Source organism: Talaromyces stipitatus, genomic scaffold (assembly GCF_000003125.1).
Source record: "Talaromyces stipitatus ATCC 10500 scf_1105507295487 genomic scaffold, whole genome shotgun sequence".
Classification (NCBI taxonomy): Eukaryota; Fungi; Ascomycota; class Eurotiomycetes; order Eurotiales; family Trichocomaceae; genus Talaromyces; species Talaromyces stipitatus.
The window spans coordinates 1,720,566-1,740,515 of record NW_002990120.1 but is presented as its reverse complement, the minus strand read 5'-3'; the positions used below and the strand labels follow the sequence as shown (position 1 = coordinate 1,740,515).

At 46.8% G+C, this 19,950-nt stretch overlaps 7 protein-coding genes across 8 annotated transcripts, besides 2 other annotated features; 6 read left to right on the top strand and 1 right to left on the bottom strand.

Moving 5' to 3' along the window:
* Nucleotides 1-480: 480 nt before the first annotated feature.
* Nucleotides 481-4,342, bottom strand: TSTA_058410 (serine/threonine protein kinase, putative; the record flags this gene model as incomplete). The annotated part of the gene is made up of 4 exons (XM_002487419.1): nt 481-1,338; nt 1,388-3,485; nt 3,534-3,976; nt 4,031-4,342. 4 exons carry the CDS (start codon nt 4,340-4,342, stop codon nt 706-708), a joined length of 3,486 nt encoding a protein of 1,161 aa, XP_002487464.1. The 3' UTR covers nt 481-705.
* A 568-nt stretch (nt 4,343-4,910) lies between these two features.
* Nucleotides 4,911-6,195, top strand: TSTA_058400 (OPA3 domain protein). The gene is made up of 2 exons (XM_002487418.1): nt 4,911-5,027; nt 5,078-6,195. Exons 1-2 carry the CDS (start codon nt 4,968-4,970, stop codon nt 5,876-5,878), a joined length of 861 nt encoding a protein of 286 aa, XP_002487463.1. The 5' UTR covers nt 4,911-4,967; the 3' UTR covers nt 5,879-6,195.
* A 1,266-nt stretch (nt 6,196-7,461) lies between these two features.
* TSTA_058390 (uncharacterized protein) lies at nt 7,462-8,328 on the top strand (the record flags this gene model as incomplete). Its single annotated transcript, XM_002487417.1, has 2 exons — nt 7,462-7,706; nt 7,808-8,328. 2 exons carry the CDS (start codon nt 7,462-7,464, stop codon nt 8,184-8,186), a joined length of 624 nt encoding a protein of 207 aa, XP_002487462.1. The 3' UTR covers nt 8,187-8,328.
* A 629-nt stretch (nt 8,329-8,957) lies between these two features.
* Nucleotides 8,958-9,277, top strand: TSTA_058380 (uncharacterized protein; the record flags this gene model as incomplete). Its single annotated transcript, XM_002487416.1, has 2 exons — nt 8,958-9,074; nt 9,131-9,277. The coding sequence occupies 2 exons, from the start codon at nt 8,958-8,960 to the stop codon at nt 9,275-9,277; spliced, it is 264 nt and encodes an 87-aa protein (XP_002487461.1).
* A 2,735-nt stretch (nt 9,278-12,012) lies between these two features.
* TSTA_058370 (myosin I MyoA/Myo5) lies at nt 12,013-16,398 on the top strand (the record flags this gene model as incomplete). The annotated part of the gene is made up of 9 exons (XM_002487415.1): nt 12,013-12,042; nt 12,076-12,315; nt 12,379-12,424; nt 12,477-12,959; nt 13,021-14,718; nt 14,768-14,859; nt 14,909-15,156; nt 15,204-15,751; nt 15,799-16,398. 9 exons carry the CDS (start codon nt 12,013-12,015, stop codon nt 16,203-16,205), a joined length of 3,792 nt encoding a protein of 1,263 aa, XP_002487460.1. The 3' UTR covers nt 16,206-16,398.
* A 222-nt stretch (nt 16,399-16,620) lies between these two features.
* On the top strand, nt 16,621-17,441 carry TSTA_058360 (uncharacterized protein). Its single transcript, XM_002487414.1, has 2 exons — nt 16,621-17,118; nt 17,181-17,441. Exons 1-2 carry the CDS (start codon nt 16,690-16,692, stop codon nt 17,313-17,315), a joined length of 564 nt encoding a protein of 187 aa, XP_002487459.1. The 5' UTR covers nt 16,621-16,689; the 3' UTR covers nt 17,316-17,441.
* Nucleotides 17,379-17,399: a microsatellite.
* Nucleotides 17,442-17,570: 129 nt separating the features above from the next.
* Nucleotides 17,571-19,943, top strand: TSTA_058350 (zinc/cadmium resistance protein). Of its 2 annotated transcripts, XM_002487412.1 has the most exons (4): nt 17,571-17,865; nt 17,921-17,967; nt 18,061-18,147; nt 18,206-19,943. In XM_002487412.1, the coding sequence occupies exons 1-4, from the start codon at nt 17,787-17,789 to the stop codon at nt 19,604-19,606; spliced, it is 1,614 nt and encodes a 537-aa protein (XP_002487457.1). In that variant the 5' UTR covers nt 17,571-17,786; the 3' UTR covers nt 19,607-19,943. The 2 variants fall into 2 exon arrangements, with proteins under 2 accessions (XP_002487457.1, XP_002487458.1); XM_002487413.1 differs by having other exon boundaries at nt 17,921-19,943.
* Nucleotides 17,768-17,787: a microsatellite.
* Nucleotides 19,944-19,950: the final 7 nt, after the last annotated feature.

Sequence of the window (19,950 nt, the reverse complement as noted above, 5' to 3'; positions counted from 1 at the left end):
AATTCAGTTGTAAGAATAAATCATCATCGGTGAAGTCACCACCTAGAAGACTTTAGTCGTCCGGCGAAACCATCACCCAATCACTTCCCCATCTTCTCCTTCGCTCTGATTGCCGACAGAACCTTGTTTTCGTCTGCTTCCGGAGAGGATCCATAGTTGCCTGTCCTAAGCCAATCATATCGTCTCATTAACTCCTATATCACTGCAGTTTGCAGATAAAAGCAAGCCAGGTATAGGAACATCGAGAATTAACAATGGGGCTATTTAAACACCATATACAATATGCAATGCACAACCTCAGCCCTATGGATCCAAGTAATACAAGCTTAAATTGTTTATTTCGTTAAATGTGTAGCAATTGACCAATAAGAGAGAGAGGAAGGGGTTGATCCGCTATGGCGACATCGCGGACCAATTGTACTCTTGCTACGGGTATTTGCTTATTTTGTCTGCTCAACAGCTTAGAGGAGAGGATTTATTGACGTGAGATAACTCCTGTGAATTGCATTTCTTGCTTTCTCGCTATTTAGTTAGTTATAGGTACAATACACTTGGTGTTGGTATCCAGAATCCAAACGTTCAAACCCAGCCAAGTTCAGTCATTAGTCATGAAGCAAAGATTACAGACAAAACGACAACAAAAACAAGAGAAAGGAAGAAAAAACACCGCGATATCTTCAAAATCCCATTCATTAATTTAATCAATCAATTCCGATCCATGCCCCCTCGCATAGTCCCCGCCATCGCCCTGTCGGTTCGCTGGCCTGCGCCGTTTTGTAGTTGATAGCGTTGTTTCTGGGGCGATGATGTGGAAGACGCCAGACCAGCAGTACCCTGTTCACTTGCGGTAGTGGCAGGAGCATTAGGCGCCATGCAGATATATTCTCCATCACCACCTTGAGCTCCTACTGTCACCCAGACATATTTTCCTACTCCACTGGATGGACGTTCCTGTGGACCATCCCAGAAGATCTCTGTCGGTTGCGTATTTCCAGTGGTCGTGGAGGTGGTAGGTCGACCACCTAGACGGCCGTAATATACCCAAGTGCTGAGAACTTCTTTGACGAATTTCATCTTCCGCATAAAGCAATTGGCGTGAAGGACGTCGCGTAATCGGCCATCTCCACCAGTATCAGTCGATTCATTGGCTACAGCCAGGAATGTAGCTGCTTCATCTGAAGCAACAGCGCGAGTATCAAATCCAGACGGATGCATTTTGCCTTTAGCAGCTAAATATCGTGCCGCAGATGGCGATAGATGGTAAAAGTCGATCCATGGCGAGGATCCTCTGCTTTTGCTATGTGAAATAACGAGCTTGGTATGGTCGGGAAAATTGAACTATTCAACTTAGTATACACGACCATAGACATGACGGTATCGAACTCACCTGAAAAGCACCGTCTCCAAATCCCCAAACACCAACATTGCCCAACCGTTGATAGAATTTGATGCAAACATCTGATTCTTTCGTCATACTTGGCTCGTCGCTCGTAGCATCATCTGCGCCGTGCCTACCCAACGAGCCAATCATATATTTCCCGAATTGATCGACTAGTTTCACTCTCTTCACCTTTTCTGCCTCAGATTTTGCTTGCTCTGGGGGAATGTCAGTCCTCACTTTGATCCCCATAGCTCCGTTTCCACTAGTAGAGACCTTGACCTCGAACACCTCTGGCCGCACAAGAACACGCTTCATCCCACGAACTTCGGTAGACCCGTGTTCTGTATTTTCATAAAACTCTATAGGTTTTCCGTTTCGTGGCACGAGTTGATCAACTTCCGAGTATGCATACTGAGCTGAGTCTCGATTCTCTAAACATCGAGACTTGCGTCGGATGTGTTTCTCTCCGTCTCGTAAGATGACACCGCTTGCCGCTTGGCCGTGCTCGCCTTTGAACACGCATCCAACTGTGCCGTCGTCTAGTATATAGCCAATGCCATAGCGATTTGTGTAATCAACCCATTTGATGACGTATGGATGAGGACGACGTTTGAAGTGAGAACGGTATGTTCGCGATGCTGAAGGAGTCATATTTCGAAGCATAAGTTTGATGTCGACAACAACGTCTTCAGGAGAAGAGCGGGGAATCAAATCGAACTTCTCATTAGGATGTATAAGCGGGCTCGCCCCCAGTGTTGATCGTGGTTTATTGGAGGATGTACTGGATTTGCTGGAAGTTCGTGCATGATTTTGGACCGCATCTGCAGGTGGCTGCGACGATTTGTATATTTGCTGTGGTTCCACTGGGGTTTCCGATCTTTCGGGTCGGGTTTCATATCCAGAGGCTGGTGCTCGCATATTCCTTGTACGAGACGATCTGGCGACAATATTATCGTTTAACGGCGTAGCTGAACGTACTTCGTCTTGACTAGGAGGTAATGGCCTGTCCATAGCGGTCTCATACTGGCGACGTGATTGAGACCGAGTCTTACCCATCCCAAGACCATTAGGTACACTGTCAGATTTGGGCATAGGAGGTGCAACAAGCCTATCCAAATCTCGAATGGTAGCTGAGTACGATGCGGCAACTCCTCTAGGAATTCGAACAGGCCTTTGAGCCAAGCCCTTTGGAGGAGAGTCGGGGGTCATATCACGAGAGCCAGAAGGAGTTCTCCTTGACTGCGTAGTTGTAGCTGGTGGAGCCCGCATTGTGGAAGCCTGTCGACTTGATGTACGAAGAGGTAATGCTTGCTGGCGAAGTGTGGCTGCATGGCTTTTCGGTTTTGCTTCAAGCCGTCGCGATTGTGCTGCGGCCAGAGCAGCCTGCGTTCTCGCCACGGAAGCTGCATTCATCTTTTCCGTGGTATCTGACTGAGACAATTGATCATTGCTATCATCGGAGCTATTCGAATCGCTGAAATCGGTTGCTGATGGAACAGCATTATCAGGAACGCTCCAATCACCATCGGCCCAGACGGGATACTTATAAACAAAGTCTGCTGGTAGTGGGATGACAGGCGAAAGCCCCTTGTCCGTTTCTGCTGATGTTTCTGAGAAGACACTCTTGGAAGAATGTGTGCCGGCACATTTGCGAGGATTTCCATCCCGTTTGAAACCGACTCCACACTCGGCGTAAAACGCCTCTCTGCAAAATGCATATCTTTCTCGGGGATCTTTGATTTGTGCAGCTCTGCTTCGATATTTACTTTCATATTCCAGACTATAACCTTGTATCATTCGATCTCCGTGTGGTTCTTCCATCTTTAACCAGACTGGTTTCATCTGTTTGCACGCAGGGTCTAGCGATCGGGGAATACACCCGGGGTACATGTTGAAAAACTCATGGTCGACAATCTCATCTGCAGAAGGCCGCTTCTCTTCATCCAGGTTCAGGCAAGAGCTGACAAGGGTCTTTGCTTCGACTGGGATGTCGTTGGCACATTCGTTGTCTTTTGGCCAGACATAATTTAGGTTCTTGACCTTCTTGTATATCTCTTCTTGTGTTTTGGATTGAAAGGGTGGAAAACCTGCCAGCATGGCAAAACTATATTGCGTTAGCATTCCATAGTATATTTGTGTTCGGACATATTACCAAATAACGCCTAATGACCATATGTCCACTTTTTGATTGTGACCGCCTTTGCTTCTATCAATGACCTCCGGTGCAATATAGTTCGGAGTACCGCATAGTGTTTGTCGTCGCTTTGCCTCTTTTTCTGACAAGATCATAGCCGCCAGTCCGAAATCACCAACTTTGATGTCCATATTCCGGTCCAAAAACAGGTTGCCCATTTTGAGATCTCGATGGGCGACGTTTCGCTTATGTAGATATTTTACTGCGCCGCAAAGCTGAATCATGAATCGTCGGACTTCAGGTAAGGTCAGCGATTTTCGTTTTCGAACCATATCCATCACCGAACCATTAGGACATAAATCAAGGACCACGTATGTACAATCGAAATATGCGAAAGCGCGGTGAAAGCGGACAATATTTGGATGTCGTAATTTAGAATGAATCTCGAGCTCAGTTCGGAACTTTTGATGCTATGTCAGTTTTGTACCTTTTCCTCCATTACGGACATATCGCACCTTCTCAGCCATCTTTTTCTGGGTCATTTCAGATCGAACAACTTTCAGCGCAAAGACTCGGCCATTGCGCACAAGCTTTCCTTCGTAGCAGACAGCAAACCCTCCTTTTCCGAGGAACAGTCCTGTGGAATATTCCTCACCGTCTTCCCCAGGCTCCCTCACGATAGAAGGTGGCGGCGGCGCATGGATTTTGGAAGGCGCGGCCTTTGCGGCCACAGGAGCCGGAGGGGCGTGACGATCCACCTTTTTATATGCTGCAGACGGTTTGTTTTGCAGTGGAATATTCGTTGAGCGAGGGGACAGCGGTTCCATGTCCGTTTTAATAAAAGGATATGGTGGGTGTGTCGATTAGAAGGTGGCAGTCCATGGGTCGACAGGGCATGAAATGTACCGTGCGGCGGACTGCGAATAGTAAATAAAATCGTCTTCGTAAATCGCGGTAATGGATATAGGTTCAAGAACGCTGGTTCTCTAACAATGCTGTGGTGTTGTGTTGCAATTGCCTCCTGATGAGAATGGATATTGCCGATACAACGTTTCAGATGGCCCGCGGGTAAGCAGACGGACCCAAGGTAGGATCAGCGGTTCAGGAGAGAGCTGATGGGTAGGTAGGCAAAAGAACAATGGTCCGGTAGTTAATTGTTGGGATCACTGTGAAGGAATACTCCATAAATAATGCGCATCTATTGTTGAGGTCAAGGGTAGCTCTTTTGTAGAAAGATAGAAGAAATGTCTCGCATTAAGCGCGGTGGCTGGTACCGCCCGCTTTAGGAAATCCATAAACACATCGCGGAAGCGGAAGATTATTTATCCGCAAGGCCATCCCTAAGGCAACAACAACAGTCTTGGCATCTGAACCATCCCGCTCTGCTCCGTCATAGTCTGGACGACTACATTTAAATAGTGCAGATTGCATTATTCCTGATACTATACTGCCATGTCGCTTACTCTGAAACTCTCGTCTCTTGTTATCCGTACGCTCTCAAAACCAATTGCGGTATGCCAGTCTACAGGACCACTTTTGACTATGTTCTAATTATCTCCTAGAATAAGATCAAAGCTCAAGCCCGCGAACATGAAAGGTTCCGACGACTATGCGTCTCCATGGCACAGGCAATTCATCGCATTGACATGCGATTAAAGCTAGGCGTCCTACGAGATACAGCAGCAATCGAGGAAAAAGCTGCGAAAGAGGCGGCTGAAGCAGCAGCGCGGAAGCATAGGTCAAAAGTTCCCACTGCCAAAACTGAGGTCGAAGTACAAGCAGAGAAAGAGGCGACGGAGGAGGCCAAGAAAAAGGCAATTGAGGAAGTAAAAGCAAAGCCTTTACCGCGGATACGACCGTTGTCCGAGTCCAAGGCTATCGATTCCGGTGCGAACTTCATCAGCGAAACATTCCTTTTCCTGGTTGCTGGCGGCTTGATTGTTTTTGAGTCGTGGCGGTCCAGACGCAAGGAGACAAGTCGTCGATCAGATGTCCAAGATCGGTTGGTCGAGTTGGAAGAATCGGAGAAAGCGGCTCGAAGGGCGCTGGGAATACTTGAGAAAGAGCTTCTAGAAATCAAAGCTCAACAGGCGAAGATTCCTGTGAAGCAGATGAAGCGGATTCTTCCTCAAGAAGTCTGGGAGGATGAGGTCCAGGAAGTTGCTCCTATACAGGAGGACCAAACCTGGCTGTCTAAAATACGATCTTATTTCCCTTCTTCAACCAACACGACTCAGACTTCGCCAGCGATACCCACACCCACGGAAGAAGAAACAACTGCTACAGCTAGTGACTCGCCACATTCTATAATACCTAGTTTGCTGAAACCCGGTCATACAAGCCCTTCACCGAAAGATTCGTGATTCTCCTTTACTCTTTCTAACATGCATTGTCGAGACATCTACTTTATGATACCCGTGTATACATGAACATCTATTCTATCATTATTGTATACGTCGTTCTTGTCTATAGACTTGTTGAGTGCTGTTTATTTGGTGTGGCCTGGCGGAAGGCACGTGTATATACAGCATTTCGGGCCTCAGGCGTTCTTGCCTTTCTTGACATGTGGATAATTCTCCTCTCGGACACTCTCTCCATCCCCTCTCCATCTCCATCCTCTCTTCTATGTACAACTATACCTCATACTACGAACGCGGACATATCCATGAATGAGAATTCAACTGAGAACTTCATCAATGTCTAGCGACTTGCAAATCGTCATATCTGCCTCCCTCCGAAGCCGCTCCATCTGGAACGTGCTAACCCCTGTCTTGGAATCCGGAGACGTAGCCATCATGTTTGGAGGTGCCTTTCCCGTCGTTACTGAAAATGATTAATCGCCAGTCTAACGATCGCAGGATCAGTTGATGATACCTATGATTTGGCAATTTATGTACCTACATTTGACGCTGTGCTATACGCACTAGTCGTTACTCCATCTGGCATCGAGGAAGGCAATCGACAAGCTACCCTAGTTTGTGTGGAAAAGGTCGTCTCAGTGCATAGAAATGATTCAGATAATCGTCATGTGGCCATTGTCTTCTTAAACATAGAGACAGCATTTCAAAAGGCGAGCAGATGCTGCACCATCGATGCATACATGTATTTACAGGCGATGTATGTGCTATACATATCCCTCTACTTGCCAATAGGAGATCATTAACTGTTCAATAAGCCTTTTCGGCTCCCTTTCAGTCATGGACATACCAGTCATAATGCTGGGACAACCCGACGGCTTAATACCCGCGCTCAACAAGCACTACTATGCCGTCCATCGTCATATCAATCAACGACCCGACATTCCCCCTCACATCCAATCCAACATCACCAGTTTCTACTTTGTACCTCCTTGAGCAAATCGTAGCCCAGGGGTCTGACCAACCCACCTGTCAACAGAATTTCAATATTCTAAGTAACCTATTCTCCTCACTACGTGCGCTAAGTACTACAGTCAGGACTGTAGAGGAGCGTCGGCTCATTACAGACTGTCTCGGCGATCAACTTGCGAAATCTGTAGTAGAGTTCTGGAATGAGGAGGGAATATGTGGTTGAGGTAATGCTTATCTGGCATGATCCCAGAGTGAGTATGCACCTGGCATCTTGTTATATTTGCACGTGTTCATGGAGTGCATTCCAAGGTTTCTCAGCTCGAGTCTCTCTATCAGTTGCTCCGATCAAGTTCCCAATAAAAAATTGGTTATTTGACAACCTATATTTCATAGATATTGCATAGCTAGTTCGTGCCTAGCTAACCAATTATTCATTAGTACAGAACCAGGGTCATATACACCGATACCATTGGCTACATGCAACACAACCACGCCGCATGGCTGCCCCCCAAGGCTGAGGCTGACAAATTCGCAACTTCGACTCTTCCACTTCGTGTTCGACTACTTCTAGGATGCTTCCAAATATTATTTGAGACCGAGAAGAAAAATTACCGCCAATGGAATCGTCATCGATATCATCTTTTCAGCACGGAGACTACGCTGTTGGATGGATCTCTAGCCTCCAACTGGAGATGGCCGCCGCCAAAGCAATGCCGGAAGAAATCCACCCCAGACTGTCGCAACCGCAACACGGCCATAATAGATATGTCCTAGGGATAGTCGGCAGTCACAATGTCTTAGTCGCTTGTCTACCGTCTGGCATTTACGACGCCACTTCGGCCGCTGTCGTTGCAGAGCAAATGTTATCAATCTTCCCTTCCATGTGATTCAGCATCTTGGTAGGCATTGGAGGCGGTGTCCCATCTTTAAGGTGGATATACGACTAGGTGATGTGGTGGTTAGCAAGCCATCGGGTCTTCTACCGAACATTGTACAATATGATTCTGGCAAGACGATCACATTGGGACGGTTTGAATGTACCGGGACTCGGAACCGACCACCTCAGATAGTGTTCACAACACTTTCCAATCTACAATCCAATCACAGGAGGGGTAAGGCGCGGTTCCATGAGTATTTATGTGAGGTTCTCGAAAACGTGGGGGATACTCTTTTTCACTGCCCTGGACAAGAAAGCGATCAGCGTATAGTCACGGAAAGTCGTGACGATTGCAGAAACTGCGACTCGAAGGGAACTGGTATCACGAGATCCACGATCATCTACTGCGCCAGAGGCACACTATGGAACTATCGCGTCGGGCAACCAAGTCATGAAGCACGGTAAAACCCGAGATAATCTAGCGCAAGAACTTGGAGTAATCTGTTCCGAAGTGGAAGCAGCGGGTCTTATGGATCACTTCCCATGCTTGGTGATCCGAGGCATCAGTGATTATTCAAACCCTCACAAGAATAAAGTTGGCAGGGTATGCAGCACTGACCGCAGCTGCATACGCAAAAAAGTTACTGGGAGAGGCACCTGAGGCACAGTCTAAGCGACAATTTACTTGATATCTTTCAAATTTATGAACATACAAGCTGACGAATATGTCTTCTATTTAGAAGAATTCAAAATTTGCTTTAATACCATAACAATCCCATAACCCACGTATTTCACAGGGAGAGAGCAAGAGTTCAACGAAACCCACGAGAAGCTTCCAGCCGACAGCACCAGCGCCCAAAGAACAGTAACCTTGCAGGGCTCGGGTGGAATAGGCAAGACTCAAATCGCAGTGGCTGATGCTATTCGTCATTGCAACCAGTATTTGGCGATAAGGTGGCTAAATGCTACGAATATCAATACATTGGAATCTAGCTTCCTGGAAGGTTTAGTGCGCATACTGCTAGATCATCCTGGCTTGACAGATTTCAAGAAAGCTTCTGATGGGCGCTATACATCAAGCACCGTTCAATCTTTGAACAAATAGTAAAAAGGCCTAGGAACAATCGCTGGTTGCTTATATTTGATGGGTATGATGGGCCCGTCGTCCCAGGATGTGATGGGTTAACTTTTGATATCGTCCCTTTACTACCTAAGGTCAAGCAAGGATATATTATTATGACGCCAACAACCTCCCAAGTAAATCTTGGGCACACTATTCAAACGACAGACTTGATAGTGCAGTTGGTCTTGAAATTCTATCCCATATATCGGGTCGAGAAGGCCTTCATGACGGTACGTTTTCTAGTTATAACACATTGCTTATTATTAGCTGATTTGATTTCTAATAGACAAGTATGCAAGACAACTCCTTCAGAGAAATGGATGGAGTTCCACTTGCTCTTACAAGTGCAGGAATGTACCTGCAACATACCACGATGAGCGTCAAGGATTACCCTCAAATATATCAAGATTTATGGGAGTCTCTACACAAATGACTACCCAAGCTGTCTTCTTACAGGGATAGAATGCTTTATTCTACCTAGGAAATATCTCTACGTCAAATATGCCAGATGAACAAAGATTCGAAGCCCCCCACTAAGGTACTAGAGCGCACTGGATCATCGGGATTTCTGGTTTGAGCTAGTAGATTCAGGTGCTCAACACTTTCATCTCTTAGAAATAAGCGCTGATGCGATAAATTGCCTACGGTTTTATGAAGCAATGAGCGTGATTTGCGCTTACGGTCTGGCTGAAATCGGACCTCATAGAGAGAATATGGAAGAACCAAGGGGTTATACAACGCATAAACGCGTGCATACGTAGATGGGTTTCTACTTCGACGCCGACATTGATTCTGCAGAAATTGATCATGCAGTAGTAGCGATGGGTTGCATTTTCTTCCATGCCTTACAAATTTACTAGGACAATGAGAAAAATAGCCGAAAGACAATTCCACGCCTGCTTCCTCACGCCGATAGATGCCGTGAGCCTCTGCTCGACCGCAAAATACGTGGACTTAGGCCTGATTGCTGGCCTTGCAAAAGTTTACTATCAAGCAAGTGATGGTTTTTCGCCTTTGATAGCCTCTTATTTTGACAATTACGGAGGATATGAATTTGACAGGCATAATATGGACAATGCAGAAAGGCTCTACGCATTTCAACTTGAAACATTAGAGAGAGGAGACTCTAAAGATGCAACACACTACTTACTTCAAGTGACCACATACCAATGCCTGTCAAAAATCTATATGAGGACGGCGAGATTCCCTCAATCAAGACAAATGTATCGGTTAATACTCGAATTCTGAAGACAACATCGTGCCGGCGATCACGATATCTTCCACTATGACTATTACATCTATATCTGGGTCTCTTACCTAAAAGAGTGCAATGAATTGATGCAATCGATGGTTTTCGGTATAGCTGTTGCCTCATTGGTAAACATCATACCGATGAGGTCCGGCATTACAAACACCATGATCTCCCAGGATTTGACAAACGTTAGCAATGTGGTCGTGGAAAGACGTTGGATACTACGATGGATGGCATGGAGATATCCTAAACTTTCACTAGATGTAGTCTAGTTGGGCATTAGGTTCATGTGAGCCATAGCCTAGCAACATCTGTGATTTAGTATTTGGTTATTTCTACCCTTGGCTTTGGTGTACGACTGTCCATTGCGAGGCGCTTCGAAGGAATGAGAAATCGAGATTACGCTAATGGGTTGGGATGATCATTCTTCATGGCTTTCGAATAGACAAGTCTGTTCGAACGGGTTCTGCTGCTTCTTGTGTGAACTACACCTGATAATGACAGCCCCAATGGTTGTCAATGGCCAGCCCTAGGGTTGTCCACACCCCGCGCCCCAACCCTGTTATGGAGACTATGGGAAAAGCCAATATTAGCATGAGCCAATCAAAGTAGGCTTGACAAAACGCTACTTGACCCACCCAAAGGGGACCTTCCTGTTTTGGCGTACTGGTAAAATGCCTTACACTCACCAGAACATACCAAAGGCCATCAGTCTCTAGATATATACAGGCAATATTTGAAGGGCGGCACACCTGGATATGTCGGTTCAAGGTTATCACATGAGTTAAAGCGGGCGAACTCCTCCTCCTGTTGTCATCAGGAAAGCCGGCACCGATGTCAGCAAGTATGCCAATGGGCTTTGCCATAACACAGCCATGATTAACTCTTTTGAGTTGCACTATTGCAACACATAAAGGCTCATAAGACAGCTTAGCAGTGTCATCAGACTCACCACCATGTGGCCCGGGCCGTTCGCAATTTGTCCATCATCTCCAATAGAGACTGAACCGGCATTGGGAGCTCTCCATTGGCAGGCACCAATCCGCGTAGTGCAGCTTTGGTCAATGCGAAGGACTCTTATAAAACTTGCATGTCGGGACTAACGGGCCCTTACGGAATACCGTTTGAGCTCATTGGAAATGGTGTGGTGTCAAAGCTTAAACGGAATTTCTCAGCAGGGCGCCGTCAGTGACTTTGAGGAGAAATTCTACTAATAGACCTTAAAAATAGAGAAAAAGACTCAACATGGGCTGCATTCTAGAACAGTGCCCAATCGGGTAAAAAACTGACTGTCAGGGCTATGACGTCGAAGGTCTTGGCATCATACATGTAGATAATCTGCCTGATTCTTACATAACATTCTGCGATATTTGCATGAATACCTGGAGAAGAGAGAAATACACGAATCGCATAGACTCTGGCACATAAAATAGTAGATGTACTATCATATATGATACACATCATTCTTCAGACATCAAACAAAAGAAAGACGAGCTGCAGTCGGTAAGTCGGCAGATGTGGCGCTAAACCAAATGTGGCGCAGCATGCGTGTCGCCTGCCAAGACTGATCCCCGCTATCTGCTGTGATTGGCTGTTTCATTCTGAGTGTGGACACTGGCTAGATAGAAAGAGACACAAGGCAGCCCCGATATTTACTCGTCACTCGTCACTGCACACTACTGCTATTTTCATCTATCGTCAATTTTTCTATTTGTTTCTTTTTGCTTTCGAGCTAGGTTATGCTCGTTCTTGTTTAATTACAGATTACATATTCCATTGATCACAGCGGGTCACATCCATTTGTGCCGCCTAGGGGACAACAATTAACCTCTGCGTGTCTTACGACCCCCTCACTCCAGATAACCTACAGATACACAGAACTGGTTGCGGTTGGCACAACTCCGTCATTATAGAAAATGGTTAGTCCTGCTGCAATGGAAGGTAACGTAATAATTACTGACTGCCTCTTTCTAACCTAGGGTCAATCGCGACGTCCTGCCGGTGGTGAGAAGCGCAGTCGCGGCTTTGGCCGGTCCAAAGGCGAGGCCGATGTGGGCGATGGTCGGAAAGCCAGGTCAAAACCGCAGGTCAAGAAGGCTGCATTCGAGAGTACGAAAAAGAAGGAGATTGGTGTCTCAGATCTCACTTTGTTAAGCAAAGTGTCCAATGAGGCTATCAACGATAATCTCAAATTGCGGTTTGAGAACAGGGAGATTTATGTACGCATCTTCCTTGCGCCTGGATTTTAAAATTATATGCTAATGACAACTGCGACTGGATAGACATATATTGGCCACGTGCTGGTCTCTGTCAACCCGTTTCGAGACTGTACGTCCATCGCGCTTCCACTTACGGATCCGACTAACCTATCTTATTACAGTGGGAATATATACCGACCAAGTCCTCGACTCCTATCGCGGCAAGAACAGACTCGAAGTTCCCCCGCACGTCTTCGCTGTCGCCGAATCTGCATACTATAACATGAAAGCATACAAAGATAACCAATGTGTCATTATCTCAGGAGAGTCCGGAGCCGGAAAGACGGAAGCCGCCAAACGGCTAATGCAGTATATTGCGAGTGTGTCGGGCGGTTCTGATTCATCTATTCAGCAAACCAAGGAAATGGTATTGGCGACAAATCCGCTTTTAGAATCATTTGGTAATGCGAAGACATTGCGAAACAATAACTCGTCGCGGTTCGGTAAATATCTGGAGTTGGAGTTTAATGCACAGGGTGAACCGATTGGTGCTAGTATCACGAATTATCTTCTCGAAAAGACGAGAGTTGTCGGCCAGATCACAAACGAACGAAACTTTCATATTTTCTATCAGCTCACAAAGGCCGCGCCTCAAGAGTACAGAGGTGCGTTGGCAGTCTGGTAGTGGTCATATCTTAAGTATTGCTAATCAATTACATCGTGCAGATAACTTTGGAATTCAGCAACCTCAGTCGTATCTTTACACAAGTCGATCGAAATGTTTTGACGTGCAAGGCATTGACGATGCGTCCGATTTCGCAGAGACTCTTGAAGCAATGCGGATCATCGGTTTGACTCAGGGCGAAAAGGATAACATTTTCCGTATGCTCGCAGCGATCTTATGGCTGGGTAATATTCAATTCACGGAAGACGACCAAACTCATGCATCAATAACGGATCAATCTGTTGTTGATTTTGTGGCATATCTCCTCGAAGTCGATTCTGCGCAAGTTAATAAAGCTCTTACGATTCGCGTCGTCGAGACAGCACGAGGTGGTCGGCGAGGCTCTGTGTATGAGGTTCCCCTGAATACAGTGCAAGCTAACGCTGTGCGGGATGCGTTGGCAATGGCTATCTACTTCAACCTGTTCGACTGGATCGTTGATCGATTGAATCAGTCATTAAAGGCAAAACAAGCTGTGACAAATTCGATTGGTATTCTCGATATTTATGGATTTGAGATCTTCGAGAAGAACTCTTTCGAACAATTGTGCATCAACTACGTGAACGAAAAGCTACAACAGATCTTTATTCAATTGACACTGAAAGCTGAACAGGAGGAGTATGCTCGCGAACAGATTCAGTGGACTCCGATCAAGTACTTTGATAACAAGGTTGTCTGCTCATTGATCGAGGATAAGCGACCCCCTGGTGTCTTTGCAGCACTCAACGACGCCTGTGCAACCGCGCACGCAGATTCATCGGCAGCTGACCAGACTTTTGTCGGACGTCTGAATTTCCTGGGTCAGAACCCCAACTTTGAAAACCGACAAGGACAGTTCATCATCAAGCATTATGCTGGTGATGTCAGCTATTCCGTGGAAGGAATGACCGATAAGAACAAAGATCAACTGCTCAAGGATCTGCTCAATCTGGTCGGATCATCAAGTAACGACTTTGTGCATGTTTTGTTTCCCAACCAAGTGAACCAAGACGACAAGCGACGCCCACCTACCGCTGGTGATAAGATCAAAGCTTCTGCGAACGACCTGGTTACTACATTGATGCGATGCCAACCCTCATACATCCGAACCATCAAGCCCAACGAGAACAAGTCGCCTACGGAGTATAATACCGCGAATGTGCTTCACCAGATCAAATATCTAGGTTTGCAAGAGAACGTTCGTATTCGACGAGCGGGTTTCGCTTATCGTCAGACCTTTGATAAGTTCGTCGAGCGGTTCTATCTGTTATCCAAGCACACTTCCTACGCAGGTGATTATACGTGGACGGGGGATGCAGAATCTGGTGCCAGACAAATTCTGAAAGACACAGGCATTCCAGCTGAAGAATATCAAATGGGTGTGACAAAGGCGTTTATCAAGACCCCGGAAACACTGTTTGCACTTGAACACATGAGAGATCGCTACTGGCATAACATGGCAATTCGTATCCAGCGAGCATGGCGCAACTACCTACGTTATCGTATCGAATGCGCGATAAGGATTCAACGTTTCTGGCGTAGGGTCACAGGTGGTTTGGATCTCATCAAGTTCCGGGACCAAGGCCACAAGTTATTGCAGGGTAGGAAAGAGCGTCGCCGTATGAGTTTGCTTGGTTCTCGGCGGTTCCTGGGAGATTATATTGGGGTTGGAAATGATGGTGGTCCTGGAGAGATTATCCGTACTAGCGCTGGCATTAGTGGTAAGGCCTTCTCTCTTGTGGTCCGGTTTTTATCTAACAACTGGTGTAGGGTCTGAGAAAATTCTCTTTTCTTCACGTTGCGAGCTTTTGGTGGCCAAGTTTGGTCGTTCCAGTAAACCGATGCCTCGTATCCTTGTTTTGGTGAGTATTTCTATCACTTCCGAGTCTGATGAAGATACTAATTCTCTAGACGCCTCGCAATGTCTACATCATCGTTCAAGCGATTGTCAATAACCAGCTTTCCATCTCGGCAGAGCGAACCATTTCCCTCGGAGCTATCAAGTACATTAGCACGACAAACTTGAAGGACGACTGGTTCTCGATAGTCGTTGGCTCTCAAGAGCCGGATCCACTTCTGAACTGCGTCTTCAAGACCGAGTTTTTCACTCATGTGTCTGCTGCTCTTAGGGGACAGTTGACATTGAAGATTGGAGAAACGTGAGTTACTTTTCATTCCGCAGATGTTCATATGCTAATTGATGTAGTATTGAATATAATAAGAAGCCTGGAAAGTTGACCACCGTCAAAGCTGTCAAAGACCCCGCCGTTCCTCGCGACGATGTTTACAAGAGTGGTAGCATTCACACCGGATCTGGTGAACCTCCCAACTCAGTTTCGAAACCCACTCCACGACCCAAGCAAGTTGCTGCCAGACCAGTTACGAAGGGTAAACTTCTGCGACCTGGCGGTCCAAATGGCGGTCCTTCTAAACTCAGCGGAAATCGGCCGAACGGCACTACTCCGCGACCTGTGCCGACACCTCAAGCTCTTCCTGGAGCGACCCAACCAGTCACAGCGCATCCTCGCGTCGTGCCTCAACCGGTTGCAGCCGTTGCAGCTTCACATAATCGAACATCATCCCAGGCGTCTGTCCGTGCTCCACCACCACCACCTCCTCCAGCTCCACCCGCGGCTGCCGCAGCTCCTAAGAAACCGTCTGCCAAGGTGCTGTACGACTTCTCCAGTGACCGACCCAACGAACTCACAATCCACGCGGGAGAGATCATCCAGATTGTCTCCAAAGAAGGAAACGGTATCTCCTACTCTCTCCCCCAATCTTATTAATACTAATATGAATAGGCTGGTGGCTATGCATGAACACAACAACCTCCGCCCAAGGCTGGACACCCGAAGCCTACCTCGAGGAAATTCCCGTAACAGTCGCCAAACCCGCACCACCCCCAGTCGCACCAAAAGCTGCTGCTACCACTAATGGCCACTCCGTTGCAGCAGCAGCAAAAGCCAAACCCGCCCCTCCGGCACCACCAGCTAAAAGACCCAGCGCAGCTGGTCGTAAACCTCTTGCACCGCCTACTCGTGATAGTGCTGTTAGTATTAACTCCCAGGATTCGTCCGGTGGTGGTGCTAGTGGTCGTGCGACGCCTAATAGTAGCTCAAATGCTAGTTTGGCGGGTGGTTTGGCAGAGATTTTGAGACAGAGACAGAGTGCTATGCGTGGATCGAATGAGGATGAGGATGATTGGTGATTGACCTTTCGACTGTCGTTGTTGAGTATAAATTTTCTTCCTCCTGGATATTATGCGAGTGGTGTGTATTCGCATGTCAGTTCTTATCTTGTTTCTTTCTTATTTAGAGCATATGCATGAATGGCTTTTTGTAAGACGGATCCATCATTTCGGTGGGCATGCATATACCTTTATCTTTTTGTTGTTGCTTGTTCTGTGCGTTGAGAGTGTATGTTTCTTCTGATGTGAGTAATACAAAAGAGAGTGTTTACTATTCCAGTGTTTTCTAAGGGTTAGGGTAGATACATGCATGCTTACTCGTGTAGGAAATATCATTGGACAAAATACGATCAATGCCCCTCTATTCTCCTACAAATTACGTAGTGTATCTGCCTGACCCTTACCCTGACCCCTCTCCCCCTCTTTTGGTTCGTTTATCTCTTCATTCATCATAAACTCCCAACATCCCACTTCAAGACACAATCTACAAACTACATTCATCAAAATGTCCTACGGAGACTACCAAAACCAAGGCCGTGACCAATACGGCGACCAACAATACCGCGGCAACTACGGCGCCAGCGCCCCGGACTTCTCAGACGTAGTCAACCACGCCGAAAACCATGGCGGCAGCTCATCGTCGCTTTTCAGCCAAGCAGCTTCCTTTCTGCAACAACGACACGGTGACATTGTTAATGATTCGCCTATTGATGAAGACCATGTGGTGAATTCGCATCGGAGGTTTTATGGCGGAGCAGCAGCAGATAATGCTGGACCAGCGAGTTCGAATGAACTTGGTGCTGGGGCGGCGATGCAGGCTCTCAAGGCGTTTACTGGTGGTGGTGCGGGTGGTGGGGGACAAAATCAGTTAATTGGGTTGGCGATGGCGGAGGCTGAGAAGTTATTTGATCAGCAGAGTGCGAATGGAAATGCGGTTTGTTTCTCCTTTTCCATCTATCTGGTTGAGATGGGATGGGATACTGATGTGTTAAATAGAGCGGAGATAAGCAGTCTGCTATCAACTCGGCTGCTGAGATGGCGTTGAAGATGTACTTGAAGGGTCAGGGAACTGGTCTTGGTGGGACTGGGGGACCTTCGGGGTTGTTGGGCTTGGCTAGCAAGTTCTTCTAGTTGATGTATAGTTAGCTCTGTTTGATGGACTTCATTGATGAATAGGTGTATTGATGATTGTTGATATATATATATATATATATACAATAGGGTTAGGGTTATAATATAACTGACTAAGCCGGAACGGATCAACCTCCCGCATTGCGTCAATGTTCAGCGAGCGAGGGGCGGCCGAACGAAGAATTCTCGGCGATTAAAAAGAACAAGGAAGAACACATCCTTGCAGCTCATATATTAATTCCCTCACTCCTTCTCGCCATTCCTCGATGTTGGCTTTTCTTATTGCTCTTTCTCGACGTGAACTCAGCTCTTGATCACCGCTGTGTGAATATTGATACCAACACCTCGGACCATTCGGAAATTCTGATCCGATGCGCGACGGCCTGGCCAGACTTTTGCTTCATTTGATGTAAACCCGCGCCTTGACGGCGGCGCTACATTACTTTTCGGCAAAAAACAAAAACAAAAACAATGGCTCTCTCAAAGTCGAATAGGATTATTATCCTGTTGGTTATTGATACGGCTTTTTTCCTACTTGAGCTGATTGTTGGTATGTTTTATCCCGAGCTTCAGTTATTGGAGACAGCTAAATTAATGGTTGATAGGATATGCCGTGCACTCGCTTGCCCTTGTTGCTGATTCATTTCATATGGTATGGTTTTATCAATAGAGCTTCTCGTTGGATGGCCCTGCTTCAGTGGTCGCTTTTGAAATATATGTTAAAGAATATGCTAACTCGCCACAGCTCAACGATGTTCTGTCCTTGATTGTCGGATTATGGGCCGTCAAGGTCGCGAACCAGGAGTCTAACTCCAAGACATATACCTACGGCGTAAGCCAAACGACTGATAGGTCTCTAATGTCAGCTCATTATCAACTAACATTTATAGTGGCAACGTGCGGAAACTCTAGGAGCCCTAGTCAACGGCGTGTTCTTGGTGGCGCTGTGTATGTCGATTTTCCTGGAAGCGATCCAACGACTCGTTGAACCGCAAGAAGTAAAAAATCCCAAGTTGGTTATGATTGTTGGCTGCTTTGGCCTACTTTCCAATATACTCGGCCTTGTACTCTTTCACGATCACTCGCACGGCCACGGACCGGAAGAACAGGGACATGAACATGCGCACAGCGAGGAAGGGGATTTGCATGCCGCAGAGGAAGGTCATATCCATGAACACACCACACACAAGATGGCCGACGAACGTGAAACTGTGGCCAGCATTATGCCCCAGAATGTGGTGGGCGTCCAGCGGACTGATACGGAGGATGTTGGCGAACGGCCGCAGATTATTGGTAATGAGAATCCTCCGGCTTCACCATCGAATACAGCCAGAAGCCGTGGACAGGCTTCTCATCGACGTACTTCGCGCGGGTCGCGAGGCTTTGCCAATCTGGACGATATTTACGTCCACCCGGGTGATCGGTATCAAAATATTATCAATGCCAGCCATATCGATGATGAGAGTACATCGGGAACGGAGTCTGAAGATAGCGGCAACAACGATTCTTCTGCGAACGAGCGTACACAGTTACTTGGAAGTCAAGCCCGCACGCCACGATATATCGACGGTGACAGCGTTGCGGCATCAAAGGCGGCCAAGGTCGATACTCATCGAACCCATAATCACGCCAAGCCGAAGACAGCTAAAAAAGGGCATGGAGGGCACTCGCACGGGGATCTCAACATGCGAGGAGTGTTTCTGCATGTCATGGGTGACGCGTTGGGTAATATTGGTGTTATTGCCTCTGCATTAATTATTTGGTTGACCGATTACTCCTGGAGATTTTATGTCGACCCGGGCATTTCACTCGTCATTACAGTGATCATCCTCTGTTCCGCAATTCCGCTCTGCAAAGCCGCCTCTAGAATTCTTCTACAAGCCGTCCCGGCAGGAATGAGCATAGACCATATCCAAGAAGATATCAACAGCATTCGTGGCGTTGTCAGCTCTCACCATCTGCACGTATGGCAATTGAGCGACACCAAACTTGTTGCATCGATACATATCCAAGTCGGAAGCGAAATCAAGGACGAAGGCTCCGATAGCTACATGGACATCGCGAAGGAGATTCGGCGCTGTCTACACGCCTATGGAATCCATTCGTCCACTATTCAACCGGAATTCACTCCGGACACAGATACTGAGAGTCAAAATGGTGCTTCGCCATCTCATAGTGGCGATAATCCTCGCATGAGTCGTATTCCTAGCAGTGCTAGCAGTTTCGGGGATGCCTGTCTGTTAGACTGTGGTGATGAGTGTCCTCGTGGACAATGTTGTCCTAAGAAGTAATCTCTTCGACCGATAACTATAATTACCCACCCTTATTCATATCTTATTCATAAAATATAACCTATTTGTAATAACCCGAAGACGCAATCTATCAATCCTCTCATTCTTCGTCCATATGCCTTTTTTTCCGGCTTCTCATCATAAAGCGCAACCCTCGGCTATTTGTCAAAAGTGCCTGACTTTGGTGTCCTCTATTCATTGCTTTTCCTTGGGTCTGGGCGGGAAGGGCAAGTGTTACTGGAATTTGGACTTGTTGAATACGGCGTTTTGTTGATAGATATGACCGTGTTCATGTCATTATATTCTTTGCCTATGCATATCAATTTACTTTTCTATCGAGTTCG

Excerpts from the sequence above, each read along its gene's own strand:
- TSTA_058400 (XM_002487418.1), top strand. The coding sequence starts at position 4,968 with ATGTCGCTTACTCTGAAACTCTCGTCTCTTGTTATCCGTACGCTCTCA. Across the intron at positions 5,028-5,077 it reads CGCTCTCAAAACCAATTGCG|AATAAGATCAAAGCTCAAGC; the intron begins GTATGCCAGTCT and ends ATTATCTCCTAG.
- TSTA_058360 (XM_002487414.1), top strand. The coding sequence starts at position 16,690 with ATGTCCTACGGAGACTACCAAAACCAAGGCCGTGACCAATACGGCGAC. Across the intron at positions 17,119-17,180 it reads AGAGTGCGAATGGAAATGCG|AGCGGAGATAAGCAGTCTGC; the intron begins GTTTGTTTCTCC and ends TGTGTTAAATAG.
- TSTA_058350 (XM_002487412.1), top strand. The coding sequence starts at position 17,787 with ATGGCTCTCTCAAAGTCGAATAGGATTATTATCCTGTTGGTTATTGAT. Across the intron at positions 17,866-17,920 it reads CCTACTTGAGCTGATTGTTG|GATATGCCGTGCACTCGCTT; the intron begins GTATGTTTTATC and ends AATGGTTGATAG. Across the intron at positions 18,148-18,205 it reads CCAAGACATATACCTACGGC|TGGCAACGTGCGGAAACTCT; the intron begins GTAAGCCAAACG and ends TAACATTTATAG.